Consider the following 14,536-nt stretch of genomic DNA (forward strand, 5'->3'; position numbering starts at 1 on the left):
CTTTTGTTGTATGTTAAGATGTTATGTTGTATGTTATTGCGCATCAACTATGTTATGAAGTTAGTTCAGCATAAACCATGTTCTAAAGTTTCATAGTTCAGCATAAACCATGTTATAAAGTTTCACAGTTCAGCATAAACCATGTTCTAAAGATTCATAATTCAGCATCAACTACCGGTATTTTCTAAAGTTTCCAAGTTCAGCATAAACTATGTTAAAAAATTTCTTAATTCAGCATCAACTATATTCCTGTCTCTTATACACAGCATCATGGCACTCTGCAGCACGGCATAGTGTATAATGGCACTCTGCAGCACGGTATAATGCATAGTGGCACTCTGCAGCACTGTACTCTGCAGCATGGCAGAGTGCATCGTGTCACTACACGGCACTCTGCAGAGTCTTTACCAAGTGCTGAAGGCCGCTACCGTACCTAAGATAGGACAGCCCAGAAATTGAGAAGCCACTCGCTCAAGATCTTGAAAGGAAGATGAGCGGTTTTATTTTGCGGACGTTCAAAGCGAGTGAAGCTACACCGACGATTGCACTCCTCAAAGTTCTTATGATCCCTCTTTTTGAGTACTGCTGCCAGCTTTAGAACAGCGTGATATGGAAGCTCAACTATTGGGAAGGTAGAAGTGCTTGAGTCGTACTCACTGCAGAAGAGATGGAGAGCCAGGAGAGGTATGTCATTTTGCACACTGGAGAACAATAACCGGACCGGCTCCAACTCCGAAAGAGAAACCTTCTGGATTGTGACCTGTCAGAACGAAAGAAGGAGGAAATGCCTCCTTTACGCAAGAGAGCTGCTGTCAGATTTCTTCTATCTCTGCTTGAAGGACACCTTCGCGTGGCGGGACTGAGGCTGTTCAACGTCTGGCCGATGGAACTGAGAGGAGGGGAGTTCACCCGGGAGTCCTTCAAGAGACGACTGGACGGGTTCCTGGGAAGAATTCTTGTTCATCCTCCTCTGCACCACTACCGGCGGCATCATGCATCGTGCATCAGCTGGACCAAATGAGGCTATCAACAGCATCGTGCATTAGCTGGCCCAACTGAGGTCATCAACAGCATCGTGCATTAGCTGGCCCAACTGAGGCCATCAACAGCATCGTGCATTAGCTGGCCCAACTTAGGCCATCAACAGCATCGTGTATTAGCTGGCCCAACTGAGGTCATCAACAGCATCGTGCATTAGCTGGCCCAACTGAGGCCATCAACAGCATCGTGCATTAGCTGGCCCAATCGAGGCCATCAACAGCATCGTGCATTAGCTGGCCCAACCGAGGCCATCAACAGCATCGTGCATTAGCTGGCCCAACTGAGGCCATCAACAGCATCGTGCATTAGCTGGCCCAACCGAGGCCATCAACAGCATCGTGCATTAGCTGGCCCAACCGAGGCCATCAACAGCATCGTGCATTAGCTGGCCCAACCGAGGCCATCAACAGCATCGTGCATTAGCTGGCCCAACCGAGGCCATCAACAGCATCGTGCATTAGCTGGCCCAACCGAGGCCATCAACAGCATCGTGCATTAGCTGGCCCAACCGAGGCCATCAACAGCATCGTGCATTAGCTGGCCCAACCGAGGCCATCAACAGCATCGTGCATTAGCTGGCCCAACCGAGGCCATCAACAGCATCGTGCATTAGCTGGCCCAACCGAGGCCATCAACAGCATCGTGCATTAGCTGGCCCAACCGAGGCCATCAACAGCATCGTGCATTAGCTGGCCCAACCGAGGCCATCAACAGCATCGTGCATTAGCTGGCCCAACCGAGGCCATCAACAGCATCGTGCATAAGCTGGCCCAACCGAGGCCATCAACAGCATCGTGCATAAGCTGGCCCAACCGAGGCCATCAACAGCATCGTGCATAAGCTGGCCCAACTGAGGCCATCAACAGCATCGTGCATTAGCTGGCCCAACCGAGGCCATCAACAGCATCGTGCATTAGCTGGCCCAACCGAGGTCATCAACAGCATCGTGCATTAGCTGGCCCAACCGAGGTCATCAACAGCATCGTGCATCAGCTGGCCCAACTGAGGCCATCAACAGCATCTTGCATTAGCTGGCCCAACTGAGGGCAGATGCGCGGTAACTACAGACTGTCCACAGGACCTTGGCAGCGAGGACGACCTGCCTGCCGGGGAGGAGGGCGACGGAATGCAGGAGCGGCGTTCCAGTGTCACCTGCGGCTGCTACGTCTGAAATAAATACTTAGGATACATTACAATAAACATTCTGTCACCGTACACGCGCCGCGATGTTGTCACCGTACGAATCATACTGCGACGTTGTCACCGTACACACGCTGTGATGTCACCGTACACGCTTACGGTGTATAGAAGCGGCACCTGGAAGAGGTGCCTACAAGTGGTGCATGGAAGCGGTGCCTGGAATTTTTGTCTGGAAGTGATGCCTGCAAGTATTGCTTGGAAGTGGTGCCTGGAATTGTTGTCTGGAAGTGGTGCATGGAAGCGGTGCCTGGAATTGTTGTCTGGAAGTGATGCCTGCAACTGTTGCTTGGAAGCGGTGCCTAGAATTGTTGTCTGGAAGTGGTGCATGAAAGCGGTGCCTGGAATTGTTGTCTGGAAGTGGTGCCTGCAAGTGGTGCATGAAAGCGGTGCCTGGAATTGTTGTCTGGAAGTGGTGCCTGCAAGTGGTGCATGGAAGCGGTGCCTGGAATTGTTGTCTGGAAGTGGTGCCTGCAAGTGGTGCATGGAAGCGGTGCCTGGAATTGTTGTCTGGAAGTGGTGTTTGCAAGTGGTGCTTGGAAGTCGAGGGTTGGTGAAGGAGGGGCGGTGATGGAGGGACTGGCGCGCGACCTTCACTCATTCCGCGGCGCAGTTTTTACGCTCGAGTGGAACTGGCACACGCAGGGGTCCCGTTACAACCTCAGCCCCTAGACCCTAGCTCCCCAGACCCTAGCTCCCCAGACCCTAGCTCCCCCAGACCCTAGCTCCCCCAGACCCTAGCTCCCCTGACCCTAGCTCCCCAGACCCTAGCTCCCCCAGACTCTAGCTCCCCATCCCCTAGCTCCCCATGACCCTAGCTCCCCAGACCCTAGCTCTCCAGACCCTAGCTCTCCAGACCCTTGCTCTCCAGACCCTAGCTCTCCAGACCCTTGCTCTCCAGACCCTGGCTCTCCATACCCAAGCTTCCCCGACCCCAAGCTACCTAGACCGTAGCTACCTCAATCTCCCTAGACCATAGCTCTCAGAGCCTAGCCTCTAGACCCACATGCCACCTATCGCTTGCTGCCCAGACCCATGCCTCCTAGTCGCTTGCTCCCTAGACCCATGCCTCCTATCGCTTGCTCCCCAGACACATGCCTCCTATCGCTTGCTCCCCAGACCCATGCCTCCTAGTCGCTTGCTCCCCAGACCCATGTCTCCTAGTCGCTTGCTCCCCAGACCCATGTCTCCTATCGCTTGCTCCCCAGACCATGTCACCTATCGCTTGTTCCCCAGACACATGCCTCCTATCGCTTGCTCCCCAGACACATGCCTCCTATCGCTTGCTCCCCAGACCCATGCTTCTTGTAGTTCTCTCTCTAGAGTCTAGACCCATGCCTTCTAGACCCATGTTCTCTGGCATTGACAACGGTCCAGACCATGTAATGCTGCACCGTATTACACGTCAAGCTCCTTCCACGTCATGTGCAAGTCTTACACATAGTCTTGCTCTCCGTATCGCGCACCACGGTACTGTCTCCACAGCTTGAATGAACATAGTCCTATTCGCCGTATCCTGCAACACGATACTGTCTCCACAACTTGACTGAACATAGTCCTATTCGCCGTATCCTGCAACACGGTACTGTCTCCACAGCTTGACTGAACATAGTCCTATTCGCCGTATCCTGCAACACGGTACTGTCTCCACAGCTTGACTGAACATAGTCCTATTCGCCGTATCCTGCACCACGATACTGTCTCCAGAGCTTGACTGAACATAGTCCTATTCGCCGTATCCTGCAACACGATACTGTCTCCTGCTGCCTGGCGCCACCTCTGAGGCATCCCCGAACGGCTGTACTCGTTGCCCTCAGCTTATAGCTGTTTAAGCGTATGTTACGTACGGCCATGTGGCTGATACACCGTATCATGCTATATGGTACTATATAAATATGCATACCATGCCTCAAAGAATAACAGTTTATCAGCCATAGGTTTAACAGTACATCACATCTGCCCTCACATGCCCAATATGAGCGTTCGCTCAGGCCATTGCTCGTATTCATTACCGCGAAGAAACAGCTTACGGAATATGCAACTTTCGTTTTATGTTAAGATGTTATGTTGTATGTTATTGCGCATCAACTACCGTATATTATGAAGTTAGTTCAGCATGAATCATGTTCTAAAGTTTCATAGTTCAACATAAACCATGTTATAAAGTTTCACAGTTCAGCATAAACCATGTTCTAAAGTTTCATAATTCAGCATCAACTACCGGTATATTCTAAAGTTTCCAAGTTCAGCTTAAACCATGTTATAAAATTTCTTAATACAGCATCAACTATATTCTAAAGTTTCATAGTTCAGCATGAACCATGTTATAAAGTTTCAAAGTTCAGCATGAACTACACCGGCTTTCATGCTGAATCTCACCGCGCTATATACCGTTATGTGCGTTAATGATGTCGATCTTCCAGAAAGATGCCAGTTTGTAATCAATTCAATTACGCCTGCACAGTATATAAAGAAATTTCAACTTTAATATTAACCGAACAAAAACTTGTGGGTTTCAAGAAATAATCTGACAGTTGAGACACTCAGATCCCTCCTTTGATGATGACGTACAACTGCCGCGGTGTTCTCCCTATTCTCGTTTCTTGCGTTGTTTGGAAGATGGTCGAGCGTCGTTCAAGTCATGAATCTCGACGATTTTAGTAGCTCAAGTATTTAAGTTTTAATATTTAAGTAGCCCATATTATACTGGCTATCACATCCATACCCTCCTCATTACACCCCTCCTCCGAAACACGCCTCCCGTAACTCTTTTCTCTCCCCACAGGGCCGGCGACGGTGCGCATGGTGTCCACCAACAGCAGCCCTCCCATCGCGCTCCCCGTCCAGGTGCCCCCCGGCCACGTGTTGCAGCAAATTGTGGACGAGCACGGCACTCTGCAGCACGTCATCTTATCCTCCCAGCTGCCCATGTGCTACCATGTGAGTCTTGTGAAGTTATGCGAATCACGTGGTCATGTGATGTTATGTGAGTCATAGTACGACACCTTGAAGCACGCGATCTTATCTTTCCCGCTTCATACGAGCCATTTTATCAAATTTAGGACGTCTTCGTCCATAGTCACACTGATGCGCCGCTTCGTCGTTCACCGTTCCCAGGCCGTCGATAGGCAGGTTGCCTCGCCGCCGGAGTCCTGAGGTAACGTTGAACGTGGCCACCGCGCATCGGCCCTTATTTGGGCCAACTGATGCAAGATGATTTTTCTTGCTGCTTGCCGAGGGTGGTTGGGCATAGAATGTCGATACTGGATAGTGCCTAAGAACCTATATAGTGGACTTTTGAATGTCTTATGGTGAACTCGCTCTACAGCTCCATCGGCAAGGCGCTGATCAGCCTCGGTACTGTTATTGAAAGAGATCCCCCCGAATGACTGAGTATCCTGCAAGTCGCCACTGCCTTTCACTATAATATGTCACTGATCTGAAGATATCAATTTCAAAGTGTAGAGCCAGCCCGGTTATCATCTTCCAAGTGTACAATATAATATATCTCTACCTTTTCCCCTCCCATGAGTGCAGTCCTAGATGCTCCAGCTTGTCCCAGTAGGCAGTAGCACAGGGTCCCTCATCCAGCTAATCCTAGCGGTGAATGTCAGTTGGAATGCCTCCAATTGTCGCACCGCACACGCATTGAGCGGCGCCCAAAGCTAGCAGGTAGCAGCAGTATTCCAGAATGGGGAACATAAGGGCTTAGAAAAGTGCGATCATTAGCGTCGCATCTCTTGTTCGAAATTTCTGCCAGATATACCCCCATCTGTTGTCTGCATTTCGCAACTATTGCCGCGATGTGGTCATCAGACGTAGCTTCGACAATAATCAACACTTTGAGATTACGAACAAGTTATTTCCCTTCAATTTCAGTACTGCCCGATGTCAATTAGCGGTGCAGCATCCCGACTTCTACACCTACTATATATCTCCATTCATCAAACTTAGTGCCATTGAATTGCATATTATTCACTTGAGCCCAGTCGTAGATTGTCGACAAGTCATAATGTCATCCATCGTCTGTGATCCTCATCAGCACTCTTGTATCGTCCTCAAATGACGAAATATGTGTATGGGTAAGTTCCGAGTCAATATTGGCGATATTGATAAGAACGAATCGGGCCATGCTCGAGCCCTCTGACTCTCCGCTTTTCACCCTCGCCTCACTCGATTTCGAGTCTCTTGTTGCGATGGCGTGCACTCTGTGATACTCTAACGCTCATCACATAATGTGCCCACGTTGCGACGACTGTAGACGCACTATGTCTCAGTACACTATCTACATTGTTAACACTGTTAATTAACGCTCTTTCTCTCATAACACTATCTGCTCTGTCAACACTGCAGACGCTCTGTGTTCGAGTTAATCTCTTTTCACCCTGACGTTACCATCTTCTTGCCCTGAGGCTGTATAATATTCCGACGAATGTTGCTATAGCGCACGGCGAACGGTTCAATGTCACATCGACCATGCTAAGTTGAAGACGAAAACTTATAATTAAAATATTCTTCAACTATTAATGCAACAAAAATTATTTTAAACTATTTAAAACTCCGCTTCAAATTGCAATTACCGCTGCGCTTTGCATGGTCGAATTTAGTTGCCTCAATCTATATGTAGCGCTAGCTAGTATGGTTAAAAATAACTCAACGTTGTTACAACTTTTTTGTGTAGGGCGAGATATAAACTATTCGAGCATTCTATACATTGAGTTGTATTTTTAAACCCTTTTCAAGCTGGGAATTAATCTAAGCTATATTTTCTTCATACCTCGAAATTTTAATGCATGTTTTAATTTGAACACCCGAATCAACTATGTCTGAGTCTTTTTACGCATCATAGACGCACTACAGTCACACAACAACTCTACTCATTGGTCGATCGAGTGCCACATACAGTAGGACGATGCCATCAGTCGCCTCTCTCGGTGCTCTTTCTTATTTGGGGGCTTGGGGGTGGTTGTGATCGCTCATTTCGGACTTTCTTGACATGATTTCTATGATATTCACACTAAATTATCATGAATCGAATTTTCGTAAGAAAAAACTTCGAAGTATTGGTTGGTCTCGATTTTCAAACCTTGTTTTATTTCATATAACACTACCAGCGCGATGCGCTAAGCGAATTACAGCCTTACAGGTATTGTAGGATAATACATGTTGAGCTTTTGCTTGTTTAATAATTCATTTGGTTGTTTTGTTCAATTATTCTATTGGTATTTACTGCAATCACTGCGTAAATTTATTAAATTTTGATGTTATGACTTCACTTGGTGAATTCTGCGTTCTCGCTTTGCTTTTCCGTAATCGGTTACTTCGGCGTTTCAGTTATTGACGTTTTCCGAGCTGTCAAAGAGGGGTGAGCGTGGCAGCTCTGTGTTGTGGACTTGTGAAGTTGTGAATATAAACCTTGTCTTATAATCTTATTTTGTGACTTTCGTATGTCCTAAAGCTAAATTTGGTGAGTGCTTTTTGGAATTTTAATTTTTAGGGATGAATGTATCTGTTTTCAGTTATGCTGGGAAATTAATATTGTAGGTACTAGCTACTAGGTAGTAGGTACGGCGTACGCCGTACGGTAATTGGTTTTTCAGTTTTTCTAGTTTTCATTTCTAGGAAATTTTCCGAATGGATGAAATTCACAAGATTTATGTTTTTTTTTGTCTGATTTATGGGTAGCTTCTGCCTCATTTCCTAGTTAATCTATAATTAGAAAATGAAGGCCAGGTACCTAACTTTAATAAAAAATACATTCACTGTCAAATCTCAATCTGTCAATGACACATTTGTTCCCACTGCTGCAGCTGCATTGCACTGTCACTGTGACTGCAGTCTTAGTGTCTGCAGATAATAATAAGCCTACCGCCTACTGCACTTTCCATAGGCTACCACTTGTCAGTTGTCACTAACACTAAGTCACTCATACTGGCAAACAAGAGATTTTTTTAATTCAGTTCATTTTATGTGCTTTCCTCATCTGTATAAAGTATCATAATGTAGGCTATGAATTATTATAAAGCCATGCTGTAGCTACTAGGTCCATGATAAGTGATAACTACTGTCACACAGGCCCAGGGTAATATGGGATAATGGGACACTTTTTTGTTTTTGTTCTGATCTGTTGATAACCCATGGTCAGGAAGATGTGCCAGGTGCTGAGGTGCGTGGGAATTTATTCTGTCATTTTAACGACCTGCGCGGTGCGCTGTACTATTTTGGTAAAAAAATGCGCCGTGCTCCGTACTTTAGAAAGCTAAAATAGTTCTATTTTAGTCGACAATATACGCAAGTATATTGACTACGCGAGTCGAACTGACAATAATAAAATGTAAGACATGTCCAGGTTACTTCTGACTCTTCCGCTTGTCCGCCTTGTCGGATACGGAACGTACGGTAATCGTAAACTGCGGCTGTTATCATAGTGGAAGTCTATGAAGAGAGGTACTTATGTCGGTCCACCGCCTTGTGGCGGTCCGCGGTCTTAACCCTTTGCAAGGCCCCATGCCCTTGGCCCTTGGGCCCCTGTTGCAAGTTGAAATGGTCTAAACTCGACGGTTTGACTCCCATGGTCTCATCACAACTCCCTTTAGAAATATGTAAAGTTTTGAAATTGATATAAATATATCAATAAATATTTGAACTGGGAAATTCCTTACTTACTTACGTTGCTTCCAGATTTATATCAATGACGTGAAAAATGACAATGTCACAATTATGACATCAGTTAAGAAGCTTCAGCCTGGATCAGCCATGATCTCAGCTCTGCTCAGTCCTTTTACCTCGTAATTAATTATGTTAGAACATCGATGTTCAAATATTGATACTACTGGCAACTGGCAAGTGTCAATATCACAATCGAAAATATTATTCACAAATAACCATCCATTTCAATGCCAAACTAGTCCCATCTTCATGCTAGCCATATGTAAACATATGGCTAGCGGTGACGTCACACACAAGAACACGTGGGAGACAAAAAAAAGAAGCAATATTTCGCTGTACCACAAACAAATAAATGTAAATTATTAGCAATGGAAAATGTGTTTCTGCAACATTTTGAGAACGTAAATTTCAGTGTAAAACCTATTAAAATTTTACGTTTCTGTGTGGATTTTGATGCTGTTAGCATTGAAATGCTTGAAAGTATCTCTGATGCTAGAAATACTGGCTAAATACATTTTAATTTAGAAATTAACATCAATCGAAAATTCGAAATTACTGCTCTTCAGGGCTATGTTGGTTCTTGCGAACCGATTGTTGCATCCAGTCGCTTATATTGAAAATAAAATGATTTAAGCAAGTATTTCTTGCATCAGAGATAATTCAAAGTTTGCTAATGTTAACAGCATTGTAATACATGCAGAAACGTACATTTTTTTATAGATATTAAAAATTTAGGCTCTATGACTTGTATACTATGTCCATTATAGTCAATAGGATTTCAAATCGATGCATGCATTCAAATTCAAATTAGGTCCACCCACGCCCCACGGCCAGTGTAGCTGTCAGCTCACCTTTCTTCAGAAGTGTGAAAGCTTTTGCCAGTGAAGGTGTGTTTTACGATTGGTCCGTAAAGAAGCGTTGATTGGTTCAAAATGACATAAGAACAGGTTCTTTTGAATAACCTATGGATTGGCACCATGGCTGTTATACATACGAAATGTAAACAGACGGTGTTCAGTGTTGCCATATGACTTTGGAGAAAATTTCTTCTAAAATAAAGTTCTAGATTTCTCATTCACCAAATTTCCGTATCAAGAAAAATCATATATTATTGGAAGATAATTAAAGGCATACTGTACTGAGTAATGTGAGTATTATGTCTGTTCCTCCACAAACTGCTCGTGCGCGGCAGCGCAACGTAGAATTGATGGCCGGGATTGCGCAAACACGTGCGCGAAGATAATCAATTTTCATTACATTGCGCCAACTGTGCACAGCAATAGCTTAAAAAAAGTGAAAATGCACGGGAAAATTCACCGAAAACATACATCATCCTGAGTGTGGTTGATAACTTCTTACCATGGGTATGAAGGATGAAGCATTTCATAAACAAGTTTGTGCTCATTTTAAAGGCTCCATGTGCTATTTCTAAGATGCCAGAAGCAAAAAAAAAAAAAAGTGTTCCAAATTACTCCTGAGAGTGGGAACAAGGTTTTATAACTCCAAGACACTTGAAATAAAACTTGATTAATTTTAAAACATTTGAAGCATGTACTAGTCACTAGAATGTAGGGTAAACGCGGTATATTCCGTCACATTAAGGAGGCATCAAGAAATGAAAAACTATAAAAAATAACCATATGCGTTACTCAAGTTCTGTTTGCTTTAGGTGACTCTCAAAACACCATACTATGCATTGGCAACGATGAAGCGTCACAAAATGTTGCCATATTTATGTAAAAGCCTTTAGAATGCAAACCTACCAAATCCCTATATTCCGTCACTGTGTGTGGCAATATTTGGCACGTGGTGAGGCGTATTCCGTCCGCACTTCAAATTTTACTGATAGGTAATGCCGTCATCCACGTGTTTGAATTCCCTTCGCTGTGTGAGCTGTATTGGAATACAACACGGCTTTGAATTAGAACACTAATGAATATTGAACTCTAGTTAATTATGCTTTTAATTAACAACTATTAAGCTTTTAATTAAGCAAATTTTAATTTTTGTACACAGCTTGGAACGATCTGTGTGTATCCAATTCAAGTTGTGACGGAATTAGTTTTCATGTGTCTAAATCCATTTCTCAACTTAATCATCTATTAATTTATTTACCACTTGGAATCAGCGAATACAAGTATACTTAAAGAATTCCTAATATATTCACAGACTTATTTAAAAGTCTCAAACCATAATATTCTTCAAATTTGACACATTTTTCGATGATGTCACTGGGTAGCGTGCATTGTCTCTCTTTGGATCTCAATATTTTCCCACTAGATGGCCAAGACCTAGTGTTTTGGCAGTAGTTTGACGCACAAATGTATGACGTCATCATTTCAACCGTCTCAACGAACGCATGGAACTAAAACAAAGCTTAATATAAAGGAAAAGCTAGAGAGGTGACGGAATTACCCACGATGACGGAATATACCGCAGTTACCCTACTCGTCCATTGCTAATAGTAGGCTACTCTACTCCAAAGTCCTCCTCTTTATTTACAGATGATGTAGAATAAATGACATTTTCTGTGATTTGTACTTGTTTTCCCTTTATTGGTGATATTATGGTATTAATTTTTCATTAAGAAAAACTATTTTATCCATTCTGTACCTCACACTTGTAAAAAAAAAAAACAAAAAACTTCTGTGTCATTTACAACCTTGTCCACTGCAAGTTTCATGTCAGCAGCTGTATAGCATTCCTTCTATAAGCTTACAGGACTTTGATAGTAGGCTAATTTGCACCAGTTCCAATTGGGTCAAGTAAATTCACTGTAAAAAAATTTACTGTACCAGAAAAAAAATGAAAAACTTGCCTGAAAGGCTGAAACAGAAAGAAATATTCAAGTGACAAGTGTTATAGGTACTTTTGGAGAAAATAACCATAGTTTAGTACAATTGCTTTTCATTCTATGTTGCCTAGTGCACAATTCTATCTATGACATTCTGTGCAAATATTATAATGACCAAAGATGCAATAATTTTTTGTTGAGTGAAATTTTCTGGCTGTGATGAGTAAATTTAATCAAAATTCTTTGTCATTAAACAATTTTATTGTTAACCAGAGCTTTCTTAGAGTCTGGCCGATATTCCAGATTGGGCTTTGATTATGTTTTAATGCAGGCTGTGTGATTATGATTATGGGTAAATAATGATTAATGGTAAAATGCATGATGGCAATGTTGTTAGATTAGTACTTTTACTAATGTGTATTGTGGCCAAGTTGTTTGTGTTTAAATTGGCACAGAATTTGCTCTTAATGTTCAAATGATCTTGTCTTGCTTCAAGTGAATTAGTGAATCTGTTCACAAAGTGATTAGAAATATGGTAGTCTGATTTTTTTTTAATGCCGTGTAAACAACAGTCTGGATAGTGCACAGCTGGCAGCCTAGTAAGCAGGGCAGAATTTTAGTATATGGTCCTGTGGGCCAATATAAATCCTGTGGAGCAATTGTGAAGCTCAAAAGTCACTAAGAGGGAGAGTAGGGGGTATAGCTTGTGATCTTATGTATGTTATGCTAAATTACTTAGTAAGTTGTAGTATGCATTTTGGCAAAAAACCTGAGTGAGACAATGAGTGAAAACCTGAGTGCTTTTTAACTGGTTCTGGTATTGAAGCTGATGATTGAATTCTGTGCATGTATATGGCCTCTTATCATTATAATTACCATTATCTATATAGATCATTAGAAGTCACTTACAGTGCTATGACATCAAAAAGGTTCCTTAAATAAAGGAAACTGTAAGGCATGTATATGATGTATATAACACCAATGTCATTACCAGTGTGAAGTTCTAGATGTAAATATGTGAACTTGTTCACCAAACACATAGGATTTGCATATGTACTTACATGTCTGCTTGAATTTAAAATCACAGAAACGTGAGCTCATGGCAGAGAGCATCATGTCAACAGTTCTCTGTTTCACTCTGATGTTGATATTATGATATTATATATAATTGATGGCTGGGTTAAAATTTATTTCAATTGATAACTTTACTTGCCATCCAACTGCCCTAGTGCTCCCCTGCTTCATAACTGCCTTGGCACTTCTCTACTCAATGATCTCCAGGCAAATGTCATATCATGAAATACAGGATATACATAAATCTAAATTAATATCCAGGTATGTTCTTAATGGTTTGCTTTAGAGTCCTCAAAAAACATCTTATTTATATCATTGTTAATTATATCTTTTGGCATAGCAACATTTAAGTCACATTTTTATTCCTGCTTGTGTGCAGAGTGGCAATTCTGGACAGCCCGGAGCCCATCAGTTTTATGGGACAACACCACATTCAGGCAACACCCAAGGCTACATTGCCTCGTACCAGCCTAACCCTGCTCAGTATTCTCCTGTCATGACCCCACCCTCAATGACCCAACGTGAGTCTTGTAATCACCTTCAGAGCAGGGTGGTATAATGGAGCTATAAATTGGTATACCAGGCATATACTGGTACCTATTGATCATTGACCAAACTATTGTGTAGTTACAGCAAGGCTGAACCTGGGCTTTGATCATGTTGGGTATCTTCCCTTTGATTAATTTTGTTGCTTATTCTCTTACTACCTAGGGCTGTGCCCTATTGACTTGGATCATTGATATTGACTTGGACCGTTTTAACCTTTAAGTAAGGGAAACCCATGAACTCCAAAAATTCTTGCCTTAGAAAAATTTGTGTTTATGGCTCCTGAAGTACCTACAAATGCAATAAAGAGATATATTTTTAATATTTATTCTGAGACTATTTTAATCACAAAAAAAAACACTAAAAATGGTCCAAGTCAATGATATATTACAGTAAATGTAAAAGATCATGGGTCTCCTGTTTTCTTGGGAAACTGCAGCAAAAACGTCAATTGTGGTGCTTGAGCAACCAGGTCCTCATTATGCTTGAATTTTGACTTTCAAAAATGTCAAATGATGATGAATGAATAAAATATCTGTGATATATCTATGAATGAATCAGAATATCAATGATAGCTATGGATACAATGAATGGCAGATTATTGCTGATTGCTAGTGACATAATAGATTTGACAATATGTGTCATGATTGTTTTGATGATGGTATATTATTGTGCATTAACCTCATGGTTTTTATACTATGTAGTTATACAGTATCATTCTTTTGTAAAATAATCAAGCTTATTAGGCATTTTTATGTTCATTGTTAGTTATAATTGCTGTGTAATTATTGCAGCATCAACTCCTCCTCTTAACTATGGCAAGCAAGAACGACATCTTGCAGGTGGGCGTCATTTTGACAAGCCCCGCCAGAAGTTCTACTCAAGACCCCAGCAGCAGCAGCAGCTGTCTGCCAACCATCAGATGCACTCCAACTACACCCACCAAGCCGGCCGCACTCCCAACAACGTCTGCCTGCTGAACACTCCACCCACTTCCCCGAAGAAAGGTAACCTAGCACTCCCCCACATTCCCTAAGATAGGTAACTGGTAATAGTATCCAAAGATAAGTAACTGGTAATAGTATCCTAAGATAAGTAACTGGTAATAGTATCTTAAGATAAGTAACTGGTAATAGTATCCTAAGATAAGTAACTGGTAATAGTATCCTAAGATAAGTAACTGGTAATAGTATCCTAAGAGAGCTAACTGGTAAT

The 14,536-nt window shown here is 42.7% G+C and overlaps 1 protein-coding gene across 2 annotated transcripts in view; it reads left to right on the top strand.

The window, feature by feature from the left end:
* LOC108678862 (fibronectin type-III domain-containing protein 3A) overlaps positions 1 to 14,536 on the top strand; it is a 35,495-nt gene that overhangs the window by 6,227 nt on the left and 14,732 nt on the right. Inside the window, exons 2-4 of one of the 2 annotated variants that reach the window (XM_018167357.2) lie at positions 5,024 to 5,178; positions 13,155 to 13,296; positions 14,116 to 14,328. In XM_018167357.2, the coding sequence (XP_018022846.1) occupies positions 5,024 to 5,178; positions 13,155 to 13,296; positions 14,116 to 14,328 (510 nt within the window). Of the gene's footprint in view, positions 1 to 5,023; positions 5,179 to 7,571; positions 7,706 to 13,154; positions 13,297 to 14,115; positions 14,329 to 14,536 lie in introns of those variants that run through there. The other variant, XM_018167358.2, reaches the window with a different exon arrangement.

This window comes from Hyalella azteca, unplaced genomic scaffold (assembly GCF_000764305.2).
Source record: "Hyalella azteca isolate HAZT.00-mixed unplaced genomic scaffold, Hazt_2.0.2 contig6695, whole genome shotgun sequence".
Classification (NCBI taxonomy): domain Eukaryota; kingdom Metazoa; phylum Arthropoda; class Malacostraca; order Amphipoda; family Hyalellidae; genus Hyalella; species Hyalella azteca.